The 19455-nt window shown below is 41.1% G+C and overlaps 2 protein-coding genes across 2 annotated transcripts; both read left to right on the top strand.

Moving 5' to 3' along the window:
• Positions 1-9034: 9034 nt before the first annotated feature.
• Positions 9035-12029, top strand: LOC125210462 (Plastid-lipid associated protein PAP / fibrillin family protein). The gene is made up of 11 exons (XM_048110017.2): positions 9035-9357; positions 9440-9493; positions 9562-9636; positions 9884-10003; positions 10143-10334; positions 10441-10524; positions 10587-10679; positions 11118-11171; positions 11267-11346; positions 11437-11544; positions 11685-12029. The coding sequence occupies exons 1-11, from the start codon at positions 9130-9132 to the stop codon at positions 11758-11760; spliced, it is 1164 nt and encodes a 387-aa protein (XP_047965974.1). The 5' UTR covers positions 9035-9129; the 3' UTR covers positions 11761-12029.
• A 2965-nt stretch (positions 12030-14994) lies between these two features.
• On the top strand, positions 14995-19455 carry LOC125216119 (putative E3 ubiquitin-protein ligase LIN-1). Its single transcript, XM_048117764.2, has 8 exons — positions 14995-15135; positions 15519-17165; positions 17234-17285; positions 17368-18019; positions 18091-18235; positions 18317-18559; positions 18652-18979; positions 19157-19455. Exons 2-8 carry the CDS (start codon positions 15549-15551, stop codon positions 19273-19275), a joined length of 3156 nt encoding a protein of 1051 aa, XP_047973721.1. The 5' UTR covers positions 14995-15135; positions 15519-15548; the 3' UTR covers positions 19276-19455.

Below are 19455 nucleotides of genomic sequence, written 5' to 3'. Positions count from 1 at the left end.
TAGTTTGGCGGACAATGGTTTCCCGACAGAAATATGTCGATATGGCTGCAGGCGAAGCCAGACTCGGTCTCCCACTTCGAATTCCACATTCTTCCTATGGCGATTTGCTTGATTTGCCATTGCCAGTTGGGCCTGCCCAATACGAGCTCGTAACAGCCGAAGCAAGTCCTCACGCTCCTTTAGCAGTTCCATGACCGACACATTATGCGAGGGGCGGGCATATGTGTCGAATAAATTAGGCGGCTCACGGCCGTAAAGGGCCTGGTATGGCGACATCCCTATACTGACATTTGTTGAACAATTTAGGGCGAGTTCCGCCCATGGCAACATCTGCGACCAACGATGCGGGCACTCAAAAGTATATGCTCGCAAATACTGCTCCAGTGCCCGGGTTGTAACTTCAGACTGGCCATCCGTTTGGGGATGATATGCCGTCGTAAACTGCAACTTAGTGCCACTAAGAGTCGTCAATTCCTTCCAAACATCGCTCATAAAAATTGCATCACGATCAGCCAATAACTTCTTAGGAAAGCCATGAAGTTTGACCACAGTATCCACGAACAATCGCGCCACACGCGGTGCATCGAATCCCGCCCTTAAAGCTCCAAAATGAGCATACTTAGACAAACGATCAACCACGACCATAATAGCAGTATATCCTTGTGATTGGGGAAGGCCGACGATGAAATCCATTGAAGCTGCTTCCCAAACACAATTCGGGATTGGGAGCGGTTGGATTAAACCATTTGTCTTGTCTCGAACATACTTCGTTGCCTGGCAGGAAACACAACCGGCGACAAAACGTCGGATGTCGGTGCGCATACCCAGCCAATAGAAGGAACTTGCCACCCTTGTAAATGTCTGCTTCTCGCCCGGATGACCGGCCATCGGGGACGTGTGGCACTCACTCAAGATTCCTGGAATTGCTGCAGAATCCCGACTGATGAAGAGGCGTCGCTTGAAGTAAAGCAGCCCGTCACGAACCGCGACATGTGCTGGCCCGGAGCCGGTAGCGACAGCCTGGTGCAGCGCCACCAAATCGGGTAATCGTGTGTTTTCCTCGCGGATCAAGTCCATAATAACCGCTGCGGGTCTTGCAAATAAAGCTAGAACCGCAGGTGTGTCGTCCTGAACCTCCTCCGGCATGCGGGAAAGAGCATCTGCGACCCGATTGGAAGCGCCAGATTTATACTCAATCACAAACTTGAAACCCATCAGCTTCCGTAGATAGAATTGTTGGTCTGGTGTCTGCACTACTTGAGATAGTAAATCCTTCAAACTGCGCTGATCACTGCGAATGATAAATTCGCGACCCAAAAGATATTGTCGCCACTTCTGAACGGCTTCGACAATGGCGTAGAGTTCCTTATGATAGGTGGATGCCAACCGGCGGCGCGGGCCTAACTTCTTGCTGAAATACGCAATCGGATGCCCTTCCTGTAATAAGACAGCCCCAATACCCAGATCAGATGCATCGGTTTCCACAACAAAAGGTACCTCAAAATCGGGAAGACGGAGAACTGGAGCTGCACACATTGCTGCCTTGAGATCGGTGAAACTCTGCTCTGCCACGTCAGTCCAAAGGAATGCGTCCTTTTTTAACAGTTCGGTGAGTGGCGCTGCAATGATGGAATAGTGTTTGACAAACCTTCGGTAGTACCCGGTGAGGCCCAGAAAGCCTCTCAACTGCTTGACTGATGTAGGGGTAGGCCAAGCTGTCATTGCTGATATTTTGGAAGGATCCGCATGTAATTGCCCTGCTGTAATGATGTGACCCAAGTAATCGATCGTTGAAACGCCGAATGCGCATTTTGAGCGTTTGAGAAAGAAATGGTGTTCCCCCAAGATGCGCAGAACCTGACGTAGGTGGAGCAAGTGGTCCGCCTCGGATTGACTGTAGATCAGAATATCGTCAAAAAATACAATGACGAACCTTCGCAGAAAAGGCTGGAATATGTTGTTCATGGCAGCTTGAAAGGTGGACCGTGCATTGGTGAGACCGAACGGTATTACCAGAAACTCATAGTGACCCTCGTGAGTGCGGAAGGCTGTTTTGTGAATGTCGTCAATATACATCCGTATTTGGTGGTATCCGGAGCGAAGGTCGAGCTTTGAGAAAATGCGGGCTGCATGAAGCTCGTCAAACAGCTCATCCGCTGTCGGAATTGGAAAGTGATCCGGAGTGGTTGCCGCATTAAGAGCTCTGTAATCCACGCAGAATCGGAAACTCCCATCTTTTTTTTCAGACTAGTAATACCGGTGATGAAAAGGGGCTAGTGCTGTGTCGGATTAGCCCTTGATTTAACATGTCCAGGACTTGCTTCTCAATTTCCTCTTTCTGGAAATATGGGTAACGGTAAGGTCTCACGTTGACAGGCTTTGACGTCGCAGGCAAGTGTATGTGGTGATCCCATTGTCGAGCAGGTGGCAAGGTCGTGGGAGTCTCAAAGACCTGATCGAACTCCTCCAGTATAGTGCGGATCTCGAGACTCGGTGCAGAAGCTTCATCGAGGGCGGGTTCAGCGGTCTGCGCATACCTTAGTCCATAATTGGATGAAGGCATGGCTCAAATGGGTGTCATGGTATTACACCATTGCCTTGTCGCCTGATGTTGATATCCGCGCTTTATTTCAAGCTTCTTTGTGTAGTACATTGCTTGCGGCTTTAGATTGGAGACATTATTGATAATTATGACATGCGTTGTTGGGTGGAATTGGGGTTGGTTGGCATTCCTTGTAGTTTACTTGCTAGGATTCTTCTTCTTCTCCACAAGATCAGAGTCAAATCTTTTTTGATTGGAAGATAGAGGAAATAGGGGCGCACTTCCTAGGGGCTGCTCCATTTCAAGAGGACTAGGTGGTAAGGAGGGTACGGAAGGAACCGACCCTGAAGGGATGGGTGAGAGATCTGTAGGCACAGGTGGGAAATTGGATCAATTCGAACAAGTCGGAATCGGGTTCGTTGGTGACCAAGGAGAAGAGGTTGTTGTAGGAGATAGGTGTTGGTGGCGCTCCTTCTCCACGAAGGGATACTGGCTCATTATTCCAATCAAACCGCATGGTGAGATTCCTGTAATTCTTGGTGACGTCACCCAATTCCTGCAGCCATTGAACCCCTAGGATCACATCTGGTCCTTCCACCTGAAGTAGAAACAAGTCGATCTCGAAGTAGTATCCCTGCATATTAATCGGGGTACCCAAACATGCATAAGAACACTGAAGTGTTGCCCCATTACCAACAATCACACGAAAAAGGGTAATAGAATTAAGGGGAAGACTTAGCTGTTCTGCTACTGATGGCTTGATAAAATTATGGGTGCTTCCTCCGTCGATTAGGATGGACACCGGAGAAGAGTTGATGCGGCCTTTCATACTAAGTGATCGCGGTTTAATCTTTGGGCATAGAACGTGCACCGAAGAGACTGCACCAGTGATGACCATATTCGAGGCGTCCACATCGTCATCGAACACAGGAGGGTTCTCGTCCCCCAGGTGATCGTCATCGTCGCCCATTAGAGCATAGAACTTTTTGGTACAAACGTGCGCTCTAGAGTATTTCTCAGGGCACCAATAACAGAGACCCAGTTTCGCGCGCTCAGCGCGTTCAGCTGCAGAGATTCGAAACAACAGGATAGTCGGTAGGTGGCTGTCCGGGCTTGGACTTGCTGGGTTGCGGGTCGCGATTCGGGGTAGGCGACGCGGTGTAGGGCCGGGGCTGCCAGGGAGATTTCGTCAAAGATGTCTGCATATTCCCAGCAGTGGATTGGCAAGCCGCGAGCTGTTGTGCCAAAGCAAATGCGTCCTGCAGAGTGGCTGGACGTCTCGTCAAGAGTTCTTGCTTGATGGAGGGTATCAAGCCCGCGATAAAGAGAGATGTCAGCGTGGAGTCGCCCACATGAGCAGCTTTCTGAAGCATCGATTCGAACAGAGTTTGGTAGGCTTCCACTGTTGTCGTCTGGCGAAGTGATGCGAGGCGGCCAACATAGTCCTCATAAAGGTCTGGATCAAAGCATTTCTTCGCTGCCAATAAGAAAGAGTCCCATGTCTTATTCTCAGTGTTGTCCTCCCAATAAGAGAACCATTCCTCCGCGGCATCGTCCATCAAGAAGGACGTGAGGTATAGGCGGTCCCTCAGGGGTGTGAAGCTGTGGTTATAGTATTTCTGAATCCTTCGAATCCATCAGGTAGCGTCTTCTCCGTTGAAGCGAGGTGGACCTGTTGATAATTTAGGATGGGTCTCCGGGTCGAAGCCGATCGGCTTTGTGACAAGAGAGGGGGGAAAGTCCCAACCGCGCGAAGCAGAGATGCCTGCCTGCGGGTCGGTCGGTCGCTTGCCCTGGTCGTCAAGTTTGGCAGAGATTTTGGCTAGGGTTTCGTCCAAGTTTTTGTTGATGATTGCTTGTTTGTAGGTGAAGTCCTCGTGATCATAGCGGTGAGTCATCATCTTCGTCCAAGTTTTTGTTGATGATTGCTTGTTTGTAGGTGAAGTCCTCGTGATCATAGCGGAGAGTCATCATCTTCTTTTCATACTTGCCTTGGCGAAGTTGCATCTCGAATAACATCTCGCCGATTTCTTGCGTGGTGTATTCATGGGGCTGCTCCCCCGATTCGCTGTCGACGGTGTTAGGCATGATGAGCAATAGGAAGAGTCGTCAAGAAAGCACCAGATGATAGGCCTTGGTTCGGCCTATTAGGGGTGGCGGAGGAATTCTGGTGAATGGCAGGGATTTGACGTAAATTGAGGTGATATTTGTGTGAGTTTGCAGTGAAGAATTGAAATCAAATCCTAGTTGAGGTGCTAGGATGGAGAACAGAGGATGAGAAACAAGAATGCTCTTTATTTCTCGACACCAATATTCTAATGGGATTCTATTATTTATAGAATCCTCAACCCTAGACGGTTCGACCTAATCCTAACCCGGGAAAGAACCGACAAGAAAACTCGAGTATAAAAATAAAATGATAGCGGACGATATCTTGCTTGGAGGTCAAGATATCCACATAATTAATTGTTTAAACAAAAGTTACAAGGAAATAAATAAAACAACAAAAATAAATAAAAGCTTAATTCCATGTCACTCGTATGTGAAGCGCGTTGGTCTTCTCGCTGATCGTTTTGGTTGTTTTCGCCTGACAAAAGATTGCCTGCTGCGTGATCGCCCTCTTCTTCCGGTCGCTGAGCTTTCCTCCTGCCCAACCGTGCCTTGTCGGATGTCGGGATCGTCGTGTGTCACGGAGTCCCTATCACTTCCATTCTTCCATTTATAGACAATTCAAGAGTTAGACTCTTAAGAGAGTCCGGAGAGGTAAGTTTTCGCAAAGCATCACCCCCTCCCCTCCAAATGCGACAACTAATAGATTCCAGCTTTGGCAGATGCTCAATGTTGTGGAGACAATAGTCACCTTTTTGGCTATAATTCAGACCTAATTTCTTGATATTAAGGATTCTACGAACCATCATCTCAGCACATTTGAGGGTTTGTAGATTTTCTATGATCACAATGTTGTCACTTGGATAATCTTGGAGATGCAATTCCTAAGACATCAACATGCCTAAGTTGAGGCATGGACCAAATTTTAGCAGTTCCCCTATAAAAACTAGCAATTAATGTTTGTAGACTCCAAATGGGTTTAGTTGGAGGAACTTGGGTAGAACGAACATTAAGAAGCCGCAAATTTAACATTTTGTCCTGGGCAATACTCATAAGATTTAGTAGAGTGAGATACTACTTCCCATATCTTCAACACTTTCGAATCAGGCAACCCTCGAACTTTCTTATGATCATGAGTTACATAGGAACGGGCATGCGGTGTAGATCTCATCCCATCAAGGACTTTTTCCATTGAACTGCTTCTGGGAACAACTGCACGGTGTTGGCAACACCTACACATGCCTTGAAGACTATGTTCCCCCACCACATAATAAAACCTCTCCTTTATAGCTTCTCTCAAGCAAAAGGTCTCTCAACAAATCATGCATTTTCAAGTATTTCATGTTTCCAATATATCCCAAAGTGTGAACTAGAATTAGATTTCTATCAACTAGTTCATCCAAGTACTCTTTTCCAACTGTTTCCAAACTCTTGCCCCTTATTGACTTTAGAAATCCTTCCGAAACCCATAGCTTGATTACTGCCGAGACTCGAATTAAGCTATCCTCCTCACACGTTCCAATATAAAAAACACAGTTTAAGATATACTGGCAAATGATTGTAGCTCAACTTCAATATTTTCAAGCAATGCTTGTCATTCTCCAAATCAAGACTTTGTGATTCCTTTTATGACAACACTCATCTTTCTCCCTCGTAAAAATTCTAGCCCGAGAAGCTTTTCCTTCTATGAAGCAGTATATGCTAAAACATAGTACCAATTCTCAAACAAAAATTGGGACAAGAATATAGCCTGAGCTAGCGTTGATGACACCCCAACAATGACGAAGAGCCCCTTAAAACTGTCTATATTGAGGCTCTGAGAGGTGCTCAGAGATGCATTGCACTGGGGCAATTTCTTCATCTCTGAGCCATTTCTTTGTAAGCCTCACCATCAAATCACTATCCTCTTTCAGCCTCAAGATCTCGTGTGAAACATCATAAACTAGTGGCGATCCCTTTGGAAATGCATGTATAATGCGAAAGCAAAGGCAGAAATTGGATATGATGGACCAATAATGAACGATGTATTCGATGCAGTGCTCGGAAAGAAGAAGCCTAATGTATGGGAGTTCATCAACAATTGCACCTATTCCTCCCTTTTGCTGCCTTTGGAGAGAGCTTCATGGAATTGATCCCGAGTGCTATGGTCTTTTAGGTGTGAGGATTCAAGAATGCCATTGTTTTTCATGAATTCGCCAACAAAGGAGCCCGTTTGATAGCCAACAAACTCTCCATTCTTTATCAAGTCATCATTGTAGTTAATATTACACTGCAGTTGCTCTACTGTTAGCATGGATGCCAAGTTTGCAGTGTAACTTGTCGTCAAAACCGGCACCTCGAACACCCATGTGATCACCACAAATCTCGTCAAGTTTCTCCTCACTTTCTCCCCTATCGTAATAAGATGAGCTAGTTGAGCTTCATAAAGAAGAAAATCAGGTCTTTTAAGGACTATGTGTATCAAGAATTCTTGGCTTACATTGTGCAAAAACCGTTGAGAATGAGAATCTGATCTAAGCAGCCTCCTCAATTTTCTTCTTGAAAACATTACACCCCACTACTTTTTGATGGCTTGATCTTGTCAACCAAGACCCAAGTGCCATTTTTGAGCAAAGAGTCAATCTTTCATGGCTTTGATCCAACCCTCTCAGCACTTTCCATTACCTCTTGGAAGGTCACTGGTTCATCAAACAAGAATATTCTCTACTGCGCACAAAGCATAAAACATCATCTTATAATCTAAATATTTTTTTACAGCTTAATTTCTCTTCTTGGCCTATCTCTGGCCAATTTATATGAACCTTAACTCTCCTAATCATCTGATGGCATTTGCTGACCTCCAATGTTTGATCCATTAAAGAGTCTTGACTGAGATCATTTCCATCTTTATCTGGCAGCTCCACCTCCACCTCCAGTTGAGAGACCCCTCTAGTGCTGCCTTTTTATAGTCTCAATATAAGGCATCTTAGATTCATCAAAAACTACATCTCTTCCAACAATGATTTTCTGAGATTCCTGAAACCACAATCCATAACCCTTAGCACCATCTTGATATCCCAAAAAGATGCATTTAAAGTTCTTATATCCCGCTTCCCTCTTCTTACATGTGCATAGGCTCTGCATCGAAAAGGCTTAAGCTTATTGGAATCTGGCTTCTAACTATACCATTTCTGATCAGGCATAGCAAAACTATTGCAGGTGATGGGCATTTGTTGATCATTTTTTCAGGCAGTCAACACTGCTCTCCCCAAAACCTCTTAGGCACAGCAGATGATAGCGGCATACACCTGACCCGTTCTAAGATTGTTCAGTTCATCCTTTCTATCACTCCATTCTGTTGTGGATTCCTAGGGAGTCTTGTGCTGTTTGATCCTTTTATCCTTGCAAAACTGATCAAATTCAGCAGACAAATACTCAAGACCGTTGTCTGTTCTCTAAGACACTTTAGAGTGGAACCTTTGTGCTTCTCAACTTCTACATGTCATTTCTTAAAACATACGCCCACAACTTTCTCTAGAAATGATCAATCACAGACATGAAGTAGTTGGCCTCTACCTAAACTATGAGGCTCCTATGAGTAATCTCATAAAAAACATTGTAATAAAGCATCAATACAGATTGATTCATACATAATGAAATATTCAATTAATTTATTCTAGAAGAAAAGAAAAACTCAAGAGCTTCGAGTCAATAAAGACTAAGAAGGATTACTCAAGAATAACACCTTATCGTCGAGATTCAGAAAGATCATACTCTGTGCCTTCTTCAAGATTTCCAGTTGCTTTGCGCTTGGTTTCTCGTCGAACTAGAGAGCGTCGTCCAATCCTTGATTCTTGAGGAGAGTCTACATCTTTGACTTTCCATAATCCAAGATCATTTCTTCCATTGAACTTCTCGGCCTCCATCGCCATCCTTCGATTCCCATAGACGGCGCCAATTATAAGTTTTGGATTGACGATCAAGAACACAACGAAAACGAAAACAAACGATTTTCGTGGTTCGACGTAAGTCTACATCCACGGAAGAACGAGCATACAATCTTATTTCCGATTCAGTGAATATACAGATTACACAAAAGAAAACCAAAAAGGAATACACGAGGAATTAGAGCATGAAATCAGCAAACTCGAGCTTATTCTTCGCAGCAATTGAAAACAGTTTTAGCTTAATCAAATTCGCGTGAACTCTCTATCTCTTTCCCCTTTCTTCAGCCCTTATTTTGAATAACAGAAAATCAGCTGGAGCCTCAAAATCTATGATCCAGATGCATCTTTATTATTCCATAAATCCCAGCCGTCAATTGAGTCAGCCAGCTCAACCAATTTCTAGTATCCGTTGGAGCTAAAACGCGCTCAATAAACGCGACTACACAGTTCGTTTCACTTTGAGGCCACAAAGCTCAACACCACATGTTCCAATCCCCATCCATCATCAAACAAAATTGTGTGCCACTCATTTGAGAAATCGTAACAGGTCATATGGCAAGTGTGGAAGCTGCAATTCCATGCCTCCGATTCCAGCAGCGACACCCCTACTTCAGGCGACCCACGGCGGCGCGGCTTCCCTTCTGCCGGAAAAGTGGGCTTGTTGTTCGTTCCCAGCAACAAGTGGAATCTAAAGCATTTACAGATGAAGAAAATGAACTTATTAATGCCTTGATCGGCATCCAAGGCCGCGGCCGCTCCCTCTCCTCCTCCCAACTTAAAGTAGTACTACTATAATCTCCTTCAAACATCCTATCGAAATTCAACTGTCGTTAATTTCATCTTAAACATATAAATGATGCAGGAAGTTGAAACGGCAGTGCAGAAATTGGAAGATCAAAAGGGCATTCCTGATCCAGTGAGTCGCATTTCACAACACTTTGTTCCTTTATTACTTTGATTTCGTGTAATTAGTGAATTTAACAGACAGGCTCGAGCTTAATTGAAGGGCGTTGGCAATTAATGTTCACAACAAGACCATCAACAGCTTCTCCCATTCAGGTCACATTTAGTTTTTGATACTGTAATCAAATTCAAACTATACTATGATCTGAATCGTTAGAAAATGTCAACAGATACAAAACAACCCCAACAAAAAATGTCAACATCAAAATCTTTAAATTTAACAATGTGTTGAGAAGTTTGGAGTTAGTATAATATGTAGAATTTGTATTTTATCACTACCCTTGATACAAATTTGTCTTTTTTCTTTTTCTTTCAACTAAATGCTACCATTCGTGATTTGCAGAGAACATTTGTGGGGGTTGATTCCTTCACTGTGTTTCAGGAGATATATCTTCGAACTGATGATCCACGTGTCTCCAATATTGTAAATTTTTCTGATTCTGTTGGAGAGTTGAAAGTAGAGGTATATCTAATTCAATCATATGTTTAATCCCGGCTTGAATTTTACTGATACAATTTGGCTAGCTAATCCAACTACATCATTTAGTATACATTGTTAGTACATTACATAGTTACTTGACAATGACGACTCTTATCGTTAGGCAGTAGCCTCGGCCAAAGATGGGAAACGGGTGCTCTTTCAGTTTGACAGAGCTGCCTTTTCCTTGAAATTTCTTCCCTTCAAAGTCCCTTATCCCGTACCTTTTAGACTTCTTGGAGACGAAGCTAAGGGCTGGTTGGATACCACTTATTTGTCCCAATCAGGAAATATTCGTATATCCCGCGGGAATAAGGTAAAACTAGCCATGAATTCTCCATATTTATCTGTCATCTATAGTTTTTTCAGAACCTGTCCTCTGCTCGGGATTAAGGACTATCAGTTCCAATGCTGTAGTGCAGGGAACAACATTCGTGCTGCAGAAAGAAACCGAACATAGACAGAAATTGCTATTAGCCATTTCAAAGGGACGACAAGTCAGAGAGGTATGGTTACTCCTTTTTCACATTCAATCTATAATGACTTACGCCAAACTTTCCAAATGCAGGCTATTGATCAGTTTGTCGCTGCAAATCAAACTACAACTAAAGGTGAATTTGAACTTCTTGAAGGCGAGTGGCTAATGATATGGAGTTCACAGGTAGTTTGCATATAACATGTTTTCATTTTAGTAACTTTGAAATAAATATGCTTATCCTTGAAGATACTCATGTAACATGTAGGCTAACTTGCACCTAAAAACACAAATTTTCAATTCTTCTTATTTTTCACATGGTTGTTAATTGCCTCCCAAATTAATGTTGGGGTGGTTAAACAACCATGTACTAAATGATGATATTAATTTGTCATTTTAGCCAGTCACGGTGGCATTAACTCGCTGAAAATTGACAACCGTGTAAAAAATTTTAACACTTGATAGTTCGTGTATTTGGAGGAAAAATTATTAACTCATGTGCAAAAGTAGAAAGTTCGCGCGTTTAAGCGCAAAATATTATCCACAACTTAGCTTTCGTCGTCTGTTCATTAGTTTTCACCCGTTTTATTTTAGCTAACAAATTTTCACCAATGTTTATTGCAGGAAGTAACGGAGAGTTGGATAGAGAATGCTTCAAAAGGTTTGATGGGCAAGCAGGTGCCTTCTATGATCTCAAAATGTTCATGCTTTCATTCTTCACGGGAATTGTGTGCCGTTTGAACTACTTCCTGAGTGATACGATGCATATGTAGATCGTCAAGCCAAATGGTCAGATGAAATTTCTGGTTGATATTGTGTTTGGGCTCAGATTTTCAATGACAGGAAAATATGTGTAAGCTTCTTTGTGGACTCTCTTATCGTTTAGCTTAGTATAAATCCGAAGCTGACTTCAATTGATGCTTAACTTTGTGGCTGGTCAAAGGAAATCGGGCTCCAACACGTATGATGTTGTGATGGATGATGCAGCAATAGTGGCTGGTCCGTATGGGATACCGGCAGAACTGGAAACCAAGTACACGCTTCAACTTCTGTAAGAAACCTCACTCTAGTTATTTATTTATTTCTTTGTATTTAATGAACAAATAATTTTAAAGATGGGTGGACTCGAATCTGTAACTCTTGGCTATTGAATTTGTGTTGGTAAAATTGATGTTATGTTGAGCCTTGCAGATATGGTGATGAAAAGATGAGAATTAGTCGCGGCTACGGAGACATAGTTTTTGTGCACATTCGCGTTCAAAACTGAGTTGTGCAAAAAAAAAGTGTCGTGCGCTCGGTCTTCCTTCAAGGCACCGGAATTCTGCTAGCTACAAGTCACCTGATTACTGCACATATTTTAGGTGTGTACATGAAATAATACATCGTTATCACCAAGTGCTTGTATATTCATTTCTGGAAAAACTGAACCATCACAAACAATTTAGGCCTTATGTTCCCTGGGATGTAATCAATTGAGAACTACATCTAATGTACAAACTAAAATATGGATCACTAGATTTCAAGATTTGATGTCAACGGATGAATATGATTAGAGAAAGTTGAATTTAATCTTGTTCAACACTAAGGTTAAATTCGTTGTCATCTGATTACTATCCTATAGACAAAATGGTAAGTTCTAATCTGACTTCTAAAATCAAACATACATCGACCCGTCTAAGAGTTCTATGTTAAACCCCAAAGAATTCTTAAACATCTTCTCCACGTTTTCACCCATAAACTAAGTTATAAAGTGACATTTGCAAATGGAGAAGATTAATCATAATATGTACACATACTACCATTCAAGCATAAACGCATTGTAAAAAAGAATCAGAGAGTGAAATCAAACCATAAATATCACGCATAATTTACATCGTACACAAATTAGGTGCAATATGAGTAACTTAGCTAATACCCAACCCGTATGTGAATTCGGGTACCCTAATACCCGATGCGGGTACCCGAACCCAACTAATCGGGTACCCATAAACCCGGAATTTTATTAAATTTGAAATTTATTCTTTTATATAAATTAAATTGTGATGATAATAGAAATTATTAAAATAACACAATACTTACTATTTATTGACTATAATTCTACTCCTATATTAAAATAGACATTAGACAAATAGACACTACTTAATTTTAAAATAAATTTTTTTTTGGTATAAATTGAAACATAAAAGAGATTAATTTTTTAAGACATTAAAACATGTAAATAAAATGGAGAAAGCATAACTAATTAACTATATATTTTCAAAAATAACAAGTAAGAACATAAATAATGCAACATGAACCGAACATGAATGTAAAGAAGTATTAAAGTCGAGATAATAGAATAATGAAATGTCAAAGCAACCAAACATAATCCAAATAGTAAACTAAGAACTTTATAACCCAAAATATATATCACAAATAAATAATTAATCGGGTTTAATCAGGTATTAGTCGGGTACCCAAAACCCAAAGAATTCTAACATTAACTACCTAAACCCGCACCCGAACCCATAATTTCGGGTACCCAAAACCCGTCGCCGGGTCGGGAATACCCGAAACCTGTAGATTAAATTTTCAGGCCTAATAGTAATTAAAATCTCAAATATAGCAAAAATTGTAAAACCCGTACTTTCATTTAGCACCTTTTAAATACTTAAATTTTTAGCCTTATACACATATATACTTGTCTTGTTTTCATCACACTTCACAATTCTTTGATTTTTTGTCCCTTTCTTTCATATCCTTTTTTTTTCTTCTATATACACTTCTAATTAATCCTTCTTCTACTCATTATATTCATTTTGCATTTTAGTTTGTCAATCAACCAGTTTTCTTTCTTTTTCTTTCTTTTCACAGCCTTATTCTCCGACTCTTTTCAACAATATTTTTCCATTTTACCCAAAAGTGTAGGATATCATATTCTCAATATTTAGCTTCCAAATAAAAGTCTTAAAAACTCAAATTGGCTGGTTAAGAAATTTTATGAGAATATATAAGTGGCTATACCTATATATATAAAAGTGGCTATAAAAGTTGTCCAACTGCATCTTCTAAGATCACTAAGGAGGCGTTCGGTTGGTTATATTAATTGTGTCTCGCCGACTTACTAATTTGATGCTCGGTTGCTGCAATCCAAATTAATCTGAGCCCACAAGGCCCGTGTCAAGCCCATCTCAATGGTGCCATTTTAAGTGTTTATGGCAGACAACTTATCGCACCACTAACCCTCTGATTAATTTAATCTCACCCCTCTCTTCTCTCTCTTAATTGCTGTATCAATTACAACATTAACCGACTAGTCACATCTCAATGGTGGCATCTTGATAAAGCCCATCTTGAGCTATCCCATACTACAATCTCAAGACTATTTATCTAACCAACCGAACGAGGCCTAAGTAGATTAAGACGGGCTAGAAACAATTACTCCCTCCGTCTGCCACTAGGAGTCCCGGTCACTTTTGCGCACTCGTTTTATAAAAATGATAATAAATAATTAAAATGGAGAAATGGTGGTAAGAGAGAGAATAATATTAAGAAGACTTTTCAAAACATTATTCTCTCTCTTACTTTACCATTTCTCCACTTTAACTATTTATTATTATTTTTATAAAATGAGTGTGCAAAAGTGACCGAAACTCCTAATGGCGGACGGGGGGAGTAACATAACTACAGATAAATCACACAAAATAAATTTAAAGCTCAAACCCCACAAGATTTCGACATGATTCAAAATGGACAAGCAATTCACTAATTATACAAATATAACAAATCTATTGTCATTGGGCATAAAGATTTTAAATATGAAACATGTTAACATCATTGCCAACTCATCTACAACCTAACTTAACAAAATTCTCCTTATGTTATCTATAGTATATGCTCAACAAGATTTTCTCCCCATGTATATTAAAAACGTAAGAGAAAGTGAAAAATAAAAAAAGTAAATAGTTCAAAATAAATAAAAATAAAAAAGAAAGAAGAGCAAAAAAATATTCATAACGCAAGAGAGAAGAAAAAGATGAAAAAAAAAAACTATAAGTAGTCATAACTCATAATTTATTCGTTTGAAATCAGTTTGTTAATTTTTATTTTGTTACAATCTTTTCTAACAAAAAATGAGAAAGAATTTAAATAAAATACATATAATATGCAAAAGTTTGTAATTGGATTTGAATTAAATAGTTCAACATATTTGAAGGGAGGAAGAGGGCGGCAGAGTATTATGGCCTGCAGATAGCAAAGAATTAAGAATATTTTATTCTCTTGGAAGAATCTTTTGAGTGTACAATGTTGTGTTTGAAATCTTCTTAGCTTCTCACATTTGTCACTACAAAGCCTTCAACTTGTTGCATATGCTCACATTCATGCTAATAACGGCGACCATTCTTCATCTGTCATTGTTTCTTTCTTTTTTTAATTATTATTATACTTCCTCCCCTTTGTTTAATTAATACTAGTATTATATGGAGTATTATTCAATGGCTTTTATATGTTCCACCTTTGTTTCAGCCACTCTTGTCTTGTTCTCATCTGGTTTTCAATGTTACTATTTCCAAATTTCTACCTTGATCATCACTTCTTCTAGTAGTCTTGGTTGTCTCAAAACAGAGCCGGTTGACTTTCATGACCAACAAACTAATTGAAGGTACTTGTATGATTGTTTGTGTCTCAATTTTGAGACTAATCATGCTGAATACAGAGTTTCAAATTCTGTGATTTTTGTGAATAACAAATTCCATTCTCATCACCCCATTAACTAACAGTAAAAGGTTGAATGATAAGCTTCTTTGTACCAATTATTTCTATTTATCTATGTATTATGTATCATTAGATACAATCATTTAGGGAGTTCACTTTTGAGAATTAACCTAGATAGATAACAATAGTATTATTGGAGCTTTAGGATGTCCCAAGGCCATTGATAATTTCTACTATTTGAGCTAATTCTATTTGATTCATGATAGTATTGGAGTAATCATGGTGATGATGGTAAAATTACTTAATAATCATGTTTCTTTGTTAAAACAGGCAAGTGTGAGGTCAAAAGATAGAAGTAAAATGGCAATGTCACTGGAGGACCTTCTGGCTGAGGAAGGCTTTAAGAGGAGAAAGGACAAAATGAAGGGCAGAGCTTCCTTTGCTTCCGAGCGAGGAAGTGGTCCTCGCTACATGGAACAGGAAAGGCGTGCATCCGGTCCTCTGCTGGCTGTGAGAAGAACTGAGAGGACGAGATCTGATGTACCTCGTACCGATTCCAACGCTGAATTTTCAACAAGTGGCAGCTTCTCAGTGAGGAAGCCAAGGGACAATCTTATCAGGAAAGGGAAAATGGGCAGTGAACCTGATAAAGCTATTGTTGTGAATGATGGAAGAAGAAGCCATGGAGATTTACTGGATGCAAAGAGGTTTAGCATTGCTTCTTCCTCAGAGATAACTGAGGTGATTCAAAGTGATGAGGTGGTTGAGGAGGGAATGGAGAGGCTTCATAAAGATATGCACTCGAATAAAGTTCATGGCCGCGTCAAACATGAAGGGAATCATTCAGCTCCTTTGGATGATATAGTGATGGAGAATCAGAAAGATAGGAACAACTCCTTTAAACATACTTATCCTCATGCTGAAGGAAGATCAAACAAAGTTGTTGAAAGTGGAAGCAAATTCGATGAAAGTAGAAGCATGAGACAGAACAAGATTGATGAGGCTCAAGCTGCGCCTGCTCTTGATGAAGCTGCTGTTAAAGCAATCATTTCAATCATCAGTGGGCACGCGAAGCGGTTTCTTGAGGATGAGGATTTCAGGACATCCCTTCGTCATAATACTTTTGCTTCCCTAAACTTGATTGGAGCCGATGAAAGCCTGAGCACTGAGAGCAAAGTCGTAGGAAATCTCGAAGAGGCTATCGAGACCATTGAAAGAAGTGCAGAGGAGGAGAGTGCAAACTTGAAGGTATTGAAAAGGGCTTCACTGCAGCTTAGTGTAATCACGGGACTAAATTCGAGTGATCTGAAGGATGGATTCACGTATGGAGTTCCGAATCTAAGGTTCTCGGCTTGTGCTCATCTTTATCTCAGTGTAATATATGTGCTGCAGAAGAAGGACAAGGTTGCAGCAAAACATCTTCTTCAAGTATTCTGCGACTCGCCATTCCAGGCGCGAACAATGCTGCTGCCTGATTTGTGGGGGCATCTATTTCTTCCTCATCTCTTACATTTGAAGGTCTGGTACGAGAAGGAAACTCACACGGTGGTAGACTCCCCGAGTTTTATGAATCTGAAGCTGCTTGACAAAGCTTATAACGAAAGTCTGGATTCAGGAACGTGTCGATTTGCAATGTACTATAAAGATTGGATTATAAATGGGGAGAAAGAACCTTCCGTCCCTGTCGTTGGAATTCCTTCTTTCTCTGTTCACTCGATGCTAAGGGGAGGCTTGCTAGGCCATACAAGTAGTCCTGCTAGTCACGTCTCGCCTCAGCCAATGGTCAGTAAAGAACTGTATGATGAAGTGTTTAAGCATGCAGATAAGCCGGGAGTTGAATCAGATTTCGACGAAGAAGAAAAGTTTGACAGAAGCTCCAATGGTCCTGCTCCACAAGACAGACAACTAATCTTGTGCACTCATGACTCAATTGTACAAGCAGATAAAGGAGTCGACCCTGTTCGGGAATCTCCCCCCGTAAGTGATCAAAACAAACACCTATTATCAGCTCAATATCTTGATTTTATATATCGTTCCGCTTGCAGGAAAATGAACGAGTGATCATGCAGATAAAAGAACCGGAGCTTTCAATACAAGGTTGCTGATAAAAAACTTTTTTATTGATTCCAATTTGCATTATTTCCCCTGAAACTTTTATTTACTAATGATAGTAATGCAGAATTGCAGGAAAACTATGAGTCCTGCATCGGAAAACATGTTCGGTGTAGCATCCCTAAGGATTTCGTATGCCCCTTGACAGGGCTTCTTTTCAGAAATCCAGTGACTCTCGAGACTGGTGAAACTTTCGAGCAAGAAGTTATAGCAGACTGGTTTAGTACTCAAGGGTGCTTCATGTGTCCAGTTACCAGAAAAACTTTGCAATATCAGGCTGTGCCACCTACGAATTTCATTCTGAAGCGTATTATCGATAAATGGAAGACAGATTATATCGAACATATCTTGGCTCTACTCTCACAAGTAACATCAGGTGATGGTGGAGGTGTAGAAGTAAATGATACTAACATGATTATTTCCATCTTAGGGAAACTTCTCCCGGTTTTCAGCGAGGAGCAGAGGACAGTACATGCTAGACGAGTTTTATCGTTGGGTGGCCTGCGGTTGCTCTTAACAAGATTTCAGTCTTCCAGTGCTGAGGAGAAGACATTTATCTCAGAACTCCTGTGCTGTTGCGTTGAAGCTGATGCGAACTGTAGGAATAGGATTGCTCGAGACATAAATCAGTCGAACTTGCTAGAAATGCTTCACAGTGAACAGCTGGTATCTAGAAAAAATGCAGTGTTGCTTCTGGCTGAACTAGTTTGTTTTAACAGGTACTCGTTCGCTTCTTTCGCAACCATAGTTACTAAATGCATCTTCACTATCTTTGATCATTGAATATCAGAAGGACCAGAGCCAAACGCTTTTTGGAACGCCTCGGTGATGAGGAGTTACGAAATGCAATAGGCCATTTAAACATGTATCTTCAGGCTTGCCCTCTGGAAGAGACACCGTTAGTCGCTGTTCTGATTCTGCATATTGATCTTCTGGTAGGTGTTGTAAGTGATAGGTATTCAAACTATGTTCTTGTAGAAATATAGTAACTACACGGCCTTGCCTCGGACTTGCAGTCAGGAAGATGTGCCAGCAACACGTATAGACAGAATGCGGTTGATGCCCTCACCACGGCCCTTGTAAGCAGCTTAACCGACAATGAAAAAGTCCAAAACAAGTGTTGCAGAGCTCTCCTTATCCTCGGAGGCTTCTTCTCCTCATCTGGGAAACTTATGACCGAGGATTGGATTCTAAAACTAGCCGGTTTTCCCAATGGTCCAGATTTGGATGATGCTGACGATTGTACAACAGTTACAACGGTATGCCATCTTTATATGTTCAATCTAATGTGTAGTCTGAATTTTTCAGCATAGTTTGTTATGATACACTAACAAAGCCAAAGTTTTTGAAGGCTTTTGCGTCCGAATATGAGGAAGAAGAAGCTGCGAGGGAGAGATGGCTAACGAGTTTGTCAGCTTCACTGCTCGGGGATGGGAAGAAGTCATTCTTGGATGCTATTTCCAAGTGCCTGAGGTTAGGGAAGCCAGACTTGGTGCGGGTGTGTCTGACAACAGTGGCTTGGTTGAGCTTCTCACTCGCCTCATTGCACGACACGAGACATCAACTTTACGCCTTCTCTGCTCTAATATCGCCACTCAGGCAGTACCTCGAGCATGGGGTGCTAGTGGAGCAAAGGGCTCTCGCTGCGCTTTCTCTGCTCAACTTCAGTACAATTCCAGGTCAGTTGTTTTCTTGCTGATATCAGCCTTTTCGCAATGAGCAAAATTTTAATATGCTTTCCAATAGCCCCCGCGAGGCGTATACCATACAAGCACACATGAAAACATATGGAAAGAGTCAAGAGACAAAAAAACAAAACTATCTATTTCGACTTAACTGTGCGTTTTGCTTTCCAGAATGCCGGATATTGCTGATTAAGATTGGCGATGAGATCGGTCCTTCGTTAGACGAGCTAGCAGAGGTAACATGGACAGCTATGGAGCTGAATACAATCATATCTGGCCAAAGGAGGTAGAAGCTATCCCTGGAAAGAAACACCATTGTCTTTCTTTCATGTGAATTTTCAGTAGTTGTCCTTTTCTTTTAGCATCTTCAGTTGCAGATTAAGATTCATGTTGACTTGCAATTGAAAATTCAGCCTTCTTACATCATGATTATTTAAAATATCTTGAATCTAAGAAACTTTCAATGATCA

This window comes from Salvia hispanica, chromosome 2 (genome assembly GCF_029641045.1).
Source record: "Salvia hispanica isolate PSC_SH4W2 chromosome 2, Shi_PSC_v1, whole genome shotgun sequence".
Taxonomy (NCBI): Eukaryota; Viridiplantae; Streptophyta; class Magnoliopsida; order Lamiales; family Lamiaceae; genus Salvia; species Salvia hispanica.
The sequence above is the reverse complement of the archived record's forward strand: the minus strand, read 5'-3'. Positions and strand labels throughout refer to the sequence as shown.

What these genes read in the sequence shown, in the direction of transcription:
- LOC125210462 (XM_048110017.2), top strand. Translation starts at nt 9,130, where the DNA reads ATGGCAAGTGTGGAAGCTGCAATTCCATGCCTCCGATTCCAGCAGCGA. An exon ending in GTATATCCCGCGGGAATAAG is followed by an intron (nt 10,335 to 10,440) that starts GTAAAACTAGCC and finishes GCTGTAGTGCAG; the next exon opens with GGAACAACATTCGTGCTGCA. An exon ending in AGGGACGACAAGTCAGAGAG is followed by an intron (nt 10,525 to 10,586) that starts GTATGGTTACTC and finishes TTCCAAATGCAG; the next exon opens with GCTATTGATCAGTTTGTCGC.
- LOC125216119 (XM_048117764.2), top strand. Translation starts at nt 15,549, where the DNA reads ATGGCAATGTCACTGGAGGACCTTCTGGCTGAGGAAGGCTTTAAGAGG. An exon ending in CTGTTCGGGAATCTCCCCCC is followed by an intron (nt 17,166 to 17,233) that starts GTAAGTGATCAA and finishes TTCCGCTTGCAG; the next exon opens with GAAAATGAACGAGTGATCAT. An exon ending in GAACTAGTTTGTTTTAACAG is followed by an intron (nt 18,020 to 18,090) that starts GTACTCGTTCGC and finishes ATTGAATATCAG; the next exon opens with AAGGACCAGAGCCAAACGCT.